This window comes from Acanthaster planci, linkage group LG09 (genome assembly GCF_054643075.1).
Source record: "Acanthaster planci isolate LZ-2023a linkage group LG09, COTS_SCS, whole genome shotgun sequence".
Taxonomy (NCBI): Eukaryota; Metazoa; Echinodermata; class Asteroidea; order Valvatida; family Acanthasteridae; genus Acanthaster; species Acanthaster planci.
Genome location: NC_141785.1, coordinates 3,368,266 through 3,377,842, shown reverse-complemented (window position 1 = coordinate 3,377,842; position 9,577 = coordinate 3,368,266). Strand labels below are relative to the sequence as shown.

At 39.5% G+C, this 9,577-nt stretch overlaps 1 protein-coding gene and 1 long non-coding RNA gene across 5 annotated transcripts; one reads left to right on the top strand and one right to left on the bottom strand.

Moving 5' to 3' along the window:
- The first annotated feature begins 464 nt into the window (after positions 1-464).
- LOC147798025 (thioredoxin domain-containing protein 17-like) lies at positions 465-4,721 on the top strand. Its single transcript, XM_087141676.1, has 4 exons — positions 465-606; positions 2,602-2,683; positions 3,003-3,084; positions 3,983-4,721. Exons 1-4 carry the CDS (start codon positions 465-467, stop codon positions 4,052-4,054), a joined length of 378 nt encoding a protein of 125 aa, XP_086997802.1. The 3' UTR covers positions 4,055-4,721.
- LOC147798024 (uncharacterized) lies at positions 559-9,575 on the bottom strand. 4 transcript variants are annotated; one of them, XR_015426546.1, is made up of 4 exons: positions 8,833-9,575; positions 8,168-8,185; positions 8,033-8,137; positions 559-916 (listed from the first exon to the last, which is right to left on the bottom strand). It is a non-coding gene; the product is annotated as an uncharacterized LOC147798024 (long non-coding RNA). The 4 variants fall into 4 exon arrangements; XR_015426544.1 differs by having other exon boundaries at positions 8,033-8,185; XR_015426547.1 differs by lacking the exon at positions 559-916 and adding an exon at positions 4,863-5,437 and having other exon boundaries at positions 8,033-8,185.
- Positions 9,576-9,577: the final 2 nt, after the last annotated feature.

Below are 9,577 nucleotides of genomic sequence, written 5' to 3'. Positions count from 1 at the left end.
TGATGAGTCTACAGGAAACAATCAAAACGTTTTGTACTTTTCTTCATTTTGGTATGTGTGCATGTATCTGTTGTAAACTTCAACTTCTGGAAAAGTTTGATATACTTGTACATGAATTCGAATTTTTCCTTTGGGAGATTAGATAATGCATGGCATGAAAAAAAGCCAAACGAAATGCTTGGAAACAGATTTTTCTAAATGAAAAGCGAATAATTTTGTCCTTTTCTGAAAGTCGTGATTTCCTTGTTTCTACATGTACTGATGCCCAAATGTAACACTTAGGATGCTCTAATTTTGTCGAAAGAGGGCGCTTCTTCCAACTGCCTTTATTATTATTTATTATCAGGCAGATACTCGATACGCTAGACTCTGGGTACCATACACCAATAAATAACTTGGTTTGGGGCATGTGGTGAAAGTGTGCTGGAGTGAGTGGGCGTGAATATCCAAAGTTTCTCGCCAGAATGGTTGTAAAAGAGACAGTAAAGGGGCTGACTGAGTGCCTAGAAACAATTGACAAGTACAAAGGAAACGACTCTCTGTTTGTGTTGTTTTGTGGGGACAAAGATGCTTCAGGAAACAGTTGGTGTCCAGATTGTGTGGACGGTACGTAAAGTTAACGTTACAAATTGTCAATGCACGAAACTGTAAACGTTATTGCCCTGGCTACTTTTGATTGTGGATTTGCTCTTATGTGTAGATTAACCCTAAAACAGAGCTAAATCCTCCAATTTCAATATAATTTTACACACAGCCCAGGGAGTCGGGGTTAACTGATATGTTAGGCCTTCTTGTAATTTGGGTGCAGTCTGTAGATCTGCAAGTTACCTCCAGAACTGTGGGGTCCGACTTCAGCTCCGCTTCCACGCAGGGGTATAGGTATCTGCACGTTCATGTAGCTTTTTTTCGGTTGACTCTGTTAAATTAGAAATTGGGGGAAAGAGTTTCATATCCGAACATTACTTGACACCCTGGTATTAACCCTATGAAACTAATCTGAAAAATTCTGAGAGTGTTGGAAGTAAATGCTTCAATATCGTCCTTGCTAAATGTTGTGTTTTTATAATGTTCTGATGGCTAGTAATAAACATTCGCAAGGGCAAGGGGGAAAGATTTCCATATACGGACGCCACTTAACACCCTATGCACAAACCCTATGGGACTGGTCTGAAAAATTGTGTTTTCTTAGTAAACAACTTGTTTTTTTCCCTCCTAACTTGATCTTTTCTGGACAGTTTTTGCTTTCTGATTGCTAATAGGTCACAGTAGGGAATAATTGCTGCCGTTGGTTTTTGGAACTCTCCCCACCAAGGAAAAATTATTGATGTCCGTATATGGAACTCTTTCCGGAACCCTAATTAATCATGGACTTGACTTCCTCTGTCTGAGAGAATCATCCAGAGACACATATCAATTGTGCAATAGGTAGCTTGGTATTCGCATACCCTGTATATCTTTATGGAGCCTGAAAGTAAAAGGTCATGCAGCAAGCTTCCGGAACCCTTGCGCGGGCTTCCAGTGAGGATTTTACATTGGGCCGTCCTATCACGTTCGATAATTTTTGGAAAAAATGATTCCTTACTGAAACCACCCCATGAAACACTCATGTTGGAATTTTACCTTTGTCTTCCTCAAGTAATGTTTTGGAAAAGTCACATGGAGATGGGTAACAACTCATTTTATTAAAGACCTTTCACGTCCGGCGATATCGTACCTAGGTCACCTTGTTCATGCACGTTTGTTTTCACTCGCTTTCTTGAAAACGAGATTGTACAACCTTGCAAAGATTTACCTGCACTGGATGGGTTCCAGATTTTGTTGAGCTGACATCATGCAGTTGTTGTCAGCAAAGGTTAGATAACATATCAGAATCTTTCGTAAAAGTAGAATATTGCTTTCTGTTTATTACCTTATAAATTATCAAAATGTGCGAAATATTTTGATCTGTTTTTATTTTGGTTTTTAACCACAGACTACCATAAAATTTCAAACCGTAAAGTATTCATCTGTGTACGAGACTGCCATATTGCACTGTTCTTAATGTATTTTAGATTTTCGGAAATGATGGGTCAATTCACAAAATTCTGGTGATGAATTCATGGTATTCCTTTGGTATGACAGAGCAGTTAAGTGTTCTGAAAATCAGATTACATTTTACAGGCATCGTTTAAAAATGAATTCCAGACTGTGTCACTCAAAATGTCAAACGGATTTGGAACTTTTATTTTCATCTAAATATCTAAACTTGTAAACGTCCCATCCTTAGCTGTGATCTAGAAAGAAAAGGCAGATCAAACTGACCATGGTGACTAGCATTGGGGTTGCACTGATCCAGTTATCAACTGTCAATCAAAACTTCCCCATCACACGTTTACTTCCTTGTTAAAATGAAACTCATTTTTCCCTTCTCAGGTTTTGTTTATGAATAGGGGATCAAGAAAAAAAGGCAGTCTTTGTACGCGACATTGAAAAAAATGATGTTCCCTTACATTATGTAGAAAGAAAAAGGGCGTTTCTTTCCATGGGTCTTTGGACTAAGCCAAACACAATATGGTTTAGCGTTGTCATTGACTTTTCCTACTAACATTTTGTCTTTTTCAGCTGAACCTGTCGTGACATCGGGCCTTGCCTCAGTTCCAGATGATGGAGTATTTATCTACTGCTCTGTTGGAGACCGAGCTTTGTGAGTACTGATTTCAAACCGGTATTTCCATCAAGGAACAAAATTCAACAGTCTCGCGGCAGCTTCACTCTTACTGGAAGTTTAGAGCATCACTGATTTGTTTTGGGAAACAAAAGTAAACACAGAATAATTCCATATCGGACCATAGTAGTTTGTGAGTGTCATGAACATCAGGTTTACCCTACTTTTTAAATGCTTTCCCCCAGTTACTGAACCTCTGTCCTTGCTGAAATCCCCCTTAAATTAGCAGGCACCCCTTTTTAAGTCTGGTGCTTATGAAACCCCAAATTTATGTCTGTCTTCCCTCTCCATCTTGCAGCTGGAAGGACCAACAGAACGGATTCCGGACTCATGACAAATTGAAACTGTCTGCCGTGCCAACTCTGCTGAAATATGGAACGGTGGGTGATCAGAACTCACTTACTGGCATAGGAAACGAGAAATTCCTAACTATGCATCCCCATCCCCGCAAAGAAAGACGATCTTTGTGGTCGGTTCAAATAATGTGATGTCACTGTTTGTTTTGGAATGTAGATGCAGTTACACTTTTCCCACAAGTATAGAAGGCTTGCCATGCACAGCAAAGCTAGAAGGGACCCTAGGAGTCATTCACACGGCACTTTGAAACACACAGCATTGGGACCTCATTCAGTCTAGAAACATTGCCTTCAGTATGTAGTATGTGTGACTGGCTTTAACACAGAAATGTTCACACTTTGCACAGGTGCTAGGTCAAAGGGGAGTTGAATAATTCAAATAATTGAACATTTGACCTTCCATTCGGTTGAATATTCAAATGTAATAAAATGCCCACAAAAGCACAAACAAAATGTGCATGATTTCACCAAAAGTTAAAACACAAAAACTTGAAGGAAAAGTTGTTTCATACAAGTGCCCAAGTAGAGTAAAGCTTTGCAACACTGAAAAGTTCAAAAAATTTCTTGCCAAGGACTTTCTTGTGAAGATCTTTCAGTTTCCATGGATTAAACTTGTGTTCTAAAGTGCACCAGTGTGGTTCACTGCTGTGTCAGGCATCAGAAATTTATTCAGGTGTTGTAGGTACATACCGTAACTCCCCCGGATGCTCCAAATCTCTCAAGAAATTTTTGAAAGATTTGGTAGAATTTAGGACAGAAAAAAAGAAATGGATACACCATTGAAAAGTTTGCCATCGGCACCTTGCACTCTGAAATATTTTGGATGATTCAGTTTAGGTCTCTGTAATTTTTATGCTGTTAAAGCGAGTCGAAGTTCTGACACTTTTAACAAAGAAGTGTAATCACTTTTCTTTCTCTCTAGTCCAAACGGCTGGTTGAAGAAGACTGTAAGAAGTCAGACCTGGTGAAGATGTTGTTTGAGGATGAAGATTGATTAGACGGCCCTCTATTTGAATACACCAAGGAGTCATTGCATGTATCACGCTGTACAGAACTTGAGCATGCTCATTATGCGGTTCAGATACATTCGTCATTGCCAAGCATATAATGATGACATATTGATTCAGCATCATGGATGTCTTTAAATAATTGGAGCAGAAAGAATATTATCTACTCTACAGGTCACTACCATACAAAACAAATTCTCTTCAGAGACACAAGTGTTTGAAGACAACAGAAGTGATAGAAAAAGGACAAAATTGCTCTTAAAACTACTACTTCTTTCAGCGACCAAAGCAAGTCCCATCAGAAGCCTAGACACAATTATTATTTGATTTTATCTTAGGATTCTTATATCAGCATTCATGTCAAGGTACAGATGTCTTTTTGAAGATCCTGTCTTCCATATTATTTCTATTTTAAACCCAAAACATTAAAGCAACCAAGCACAAAATTAAATCAGTTTTCCTTGAGGTGGGTTTGATACCTGGAGATCTGAAACTCTCAACCCCCTATAGGGCAGGTACCCGACTAATTTGTTTGAATTTGCAACCCAGAACCTTACTAGATTTTGACTGAACTGTTCTGAAGGGAGAACAATTTTTGTTAAACAGTCACAAGGAAAAACAAGATAATAAAAGTGAGAGAAGTAAACAGAGAAATTTGTGTCCAAAAATTGCTTTGCTTCGAGTCTGGTTGCTCCTGATTTCCCGCGGTAACTCAAGGGGGGGGGTTACTCTGTTGGGAATCATATCAAGAAAAAGCTTTACTTCCAATTTTGTCAGGTTTGAAAAAGAGACCAGAAGGGTTTCCAAAAAAGTGTATCTGGTTCCATTGAAACCCAAAGAAGTACACCCCGATCTCCATCCACGCTTTCCTTCAATTCAAATGTATTAATAATGCTACTGAACTTTTGCAATAGGGTAATTCCAGAATTAGGGGTCCATTTTCTATGTGTTCCTTTTACATTTGACATGATTTTATAAGTTCAGAACACTTTTCTAATTTCCAATAGTGCTAAATTGATGCAATTCATCTGCAAAACAAAGAGTAATAGTTTGAAATGAATTCCGGTGATATTTCCACCTCAAATAACAACGGTCAGATGTAATAGGGACACAAAAATGTCACACTTTTGGACCCCTAATTTCTGGAATTACCCAATACCAGGAATCTGAGTTACTTAACTTTTATGACATTTTGATTTTTTCTTCTCCGAAAGTTGTGAAGTGAGTCTGCAACAAAGAGGCTATAAATTCAGCAGTAATGTTGGGTGCAATCAGTCAAAAAGCAAGGTCCCTCAATTGTATAGTGCTACCAGTCAATCCTGTACAACATCTTGGGCTTCACTTCCCGCTTTTGGAACAATCTGCCACGACTGCAAATTGGAAAAGATTACTGAATTTGCGGCAAATCTTCTAAGATCAACATACACAAAGACTGAGCAATCTGGCAGATTGACCGATTGTGCCCAAAGGTGTCCAGAAAATTGGCATAACAATAAAAATTGTACATATGCACATATACATGATATGTGATTTCTGCCCTCGTAGAAGCTTCAGCCTAATCACATATCGAAGATACCTCAACAAAATGTACACAACAAAGATGGCCTCTCTGAATGTCTTAATTTTGATGGGGTTATTGATATGAACTTGCAGCTATTCATGGTTCAGGCTGTGATGGACTACGCTTGGTGTCTGCAAAACTCTCACTCTCGTGTGAAGATTCTGTGGATGCAGAATGGTGCAGTTTCAGAAGATTTTTTATCACACAAAATTGGTCGGCTGTGGTCCTGTGCCACTGGTTTGTGTATAGTACAAGGTATGATTTAGCTGCTTAAGCACAAAATTTGCTTAAGCAGGAAAAAACTTTGCTTAATAAACAAAGGTTACCAGTTGAAACTCTATCTGAATGTCATGCTAACCCCAAAACAGGTAAATACAATCCCCAAACAATATACATGTACATCACATGGAATTTTGGCCAGTTAACTGATTTATTAAGCGATGTTTTTTCGCGCTTAAGCAAATTTTGTGCTTAAGCAGCTCTAGGAAATTGACCCCTGGTGGTGTGTGCTTGCATGAATACCACCATGAACAGGTGAATAATGAAATACTCTGGTCGACCATTATTATTGGAAGTATGGTAAAGGATCATGGTGTGGACTGACAGATAAGAAAAGTTCTAAAAGCTACACAATGACGGAAGGTACTATGACTAAGTTTGGAAAAATAGGCCTAAATTGTGTCCAAAAAAGCCAGATTTGATTAGCACTTGAGGTCTGTGTCACAGCACTTGATTGGTCGAAAACAATACTCGAAACCAAATTAACCACTGAACCAAATAATTCAAATTTACATTAGAATGTACCTCTCTCAGTGCAGATTGAGAAATATTTTAGATACCAGTAGATAAATGTAATATTACCCTGTAATTATTAAATTAATACTATGGTTCTTACACATGAAAATGACCTGTTTGCTTTGTGCACATTCAAATGGAATTATTTGTTTACACCCTGTGCCACATATTGTAAACTAGTTCATGCACATGCTGTCTCACATCAAAACTCCCCACAGTGGTCACAAAGCAGGCTTTTATCAGTGTAAAGTAGACAGTCACTCACGCCCAGGCTCTGCCTATTAGGCCAACTGCCTATGCAGTCAAATGGAAGTGGTCAAACGGCCTGTGCTAACTAATTGAATTTTGAGCGCTTATTAGTTCATCCGCTGTGAATGTGAATACGCCATACAGCATGCCTCCACTTGAAGAACTTCAATGATTTTGGACAAGCAATTTGCCCAAACCAATAAAATGTTGATAAAAAGGACTTTTACAAGGTGCCTACTGCCGCTGTTGAATGCAATCAATGCAGGTCTACATGGCTCATCATAATTAGACGTCTGCAGCGTTTAGATTGTAGATGTAGCTAGGTGTGAATTACAAGTAATTGGTGGTTTCAAATTAATCAGTGTGATCAAAAATGGTGTAGTCTTAAAGCAGCTGTTGGTCTGAATGTAGCTGGTCTTCATAACATAACTGGTGGTTTCAAAGTGGCCGATGGTCAAAAAATGGCTAGTGCTTGACATGAGTGGTTGGTGGTTTCAAAGTAGTGGTCGAAAAGCAGCCGATGGTTGAAAAGTGGCCAGTGGTTTAGCCCTTAAAGAGCCAGGGGTGGGGACGGAATCCACCCCCCTCATCATTTTTTCGATATCTCGGCAGTGCATTGTTTTCAGGAGATGAATGTTCAGGAGCTTTAGAGTAACTCTTTGCAGTCATTTTGACATCAGTTTTGTGAAAATGGAACCTACCATTCTTGTACAGTGCCAATTTTTCTGAGACAGGTAGGCAAAAACTGTATACTTTTTCTTCTGTGGTACTCAATGCATGCAGACTGGCACTTGTTTAGCCTTGAACTTCAGATGATTGTAACAACAAAACCATGTGTCTGATTGACTTCAAACTTCACATTTGTAATAATAAGGAGTGTCTTTACATGTCTATTAAGTTTTAAAGAAATTGAGTACGGCACAGCAGAGTTCTTGGGGGAGGGGCAGAATCTGCCCCAACCTGGCTGTGAGAGGGGGGCCAAAATAACCAGGCTCTTTTACGGTTAAAGGTAGCCAGAGGTTGAAATGTGGCTAGTGGTGGTCACTAAGCAGCTGGTGACTTTTAAGTAGCTTGTGGTCAAAACAAAGCTGAAGGTTACAAGTTGCTTTAAAAATAGCCGTAAGTTTGAAAGTAGTTAGTGGTCAAAAGTAGTTGTGGTCTGAAAGAAGCTGTGGTTTAAAAGTAGCAAGTGGTTGAAAAATAGCTGGTTTTTAAGAACTGCTGGTGGTCACGGTCAAAAAGTAACCAGTGATTTAAAAGTACTTGTGGTCTGGCATTTGTGAAATTCCCACAAGGATATGACTCTGGATTAGCTGGTTGGCATCCATAGTAACCTCCATACAGATAAAAAGTATCTTACCCGGCAAAGGGGGTGTCTTGAGTTTTGGCAGTGTCTGAATGTTCACCCCACCCAGGCACGGTGCTTCCCCTTCCTGGCATGTACTGGGGCTGGGACTTATCCACTGTCCCGATCTATCCTGACCCACGTAGCACTTGCAGGCAAGGGATGTTCCTAGGATACACAAGAGGAAAGTTTATCAGCATTCAGTATGATGTACATGTAAGATGTACATGTAGAGTCAATGTGGCAGATCTCAGAGCAGCCAAACCCCAGGCAACACATCCCATGGTACCTTGCTCAATCAAAATCCTACGGTGGAAGTCAAGTCATTTCAAAGCCAGTGCAGCTACAGGCTCATGGCCAGCAAAGCCTATGTAGATTGTAGCCTAACCTTCAAAAAAAGGCAAAACTATTTGAAATGTGTTTGGTCACAGAGTACACAATTTAGACATAAAATCTTTCAAAGCACTAGGTTACACCCCCTTCAACTCCAAATTTCATCCCTCCCCAAATGTAAACACCCCCCCTATCCATCTCACTCTTCAGACAAACGTGCCTCTTTTCAGTGACATTGCCATAGCATTATGTAGTTAATCATTTCATGTTATTTCCTGAAATTAATGAAAATTTAAGAAAAGCAATTCACAGAAGTGGTTTTTCAAGTTTCTCTTCAATCCACACTAAAGGTGGATGCATTTGTGCCTTAAAGTGGCCAAATATAGGCTTTTAAACATCCAGAGGTATTTCCGGCTACCGTTACAACAAATTGCACATTTAACAAAATACGTACAGCTACAATATTACGGCAACAATCTTACCAGATGAGCTCACTATCAGGAAAGCTATTGTCATTATCACAATCATGATTGCACCGAGCAAGCCTTAAACCAATCCAAAGGAGCTGTATAACTTTATCGCACCAGGAAAGCCTCCAAAACTTGCATGAAAATGTGAGTCCACTAAGCTCCTTACTCAGCCAGAACAGTGTCTGCCACTGCAGCAAGCCCTTCTCCTGAATTATACTAAATGATCTTCTGCTCCTGGCATTCTAAACTGTATTTTTTCTACAGATTGCCATAGCAACCTTTTGGTCTGGTGACCAGAGGACCATACACAGATTTTCATTGGCTTAAAATGAAAACCAATCAATTAATGTTATCATTGCTGTTTCACAACTTCCATTCTTAATGGGCCTCGAGCTGGACCAAGAGAGGGCACTATTTCCATAGCAACGGAGGCTCCTTTGGTACGAGCTGCATATTGCTTCTGCTAGAGGTGCATTGTTCAGTTGTCACCGCAACCGGGGAATCCATTCATATGAGGTAATACACACTCAAAGGAATAACAGCTTTATGGTTGACAAAGCATGAAAGCATCATTCACTGATGAACCCTTTGAATCCACAAGATGTAAATTAAATTTGCTGCTAGTGTAGCGATCAAATTGCTTCCATTTCATCAAAAGTGTACCGCTTGTATTGGAAATTGAAACCTAAAGAGGCCACAGAAAGACAGTGTGCAGACTTGATAACCATGGATTTTGATGCTACTTTTTCACCTGAAA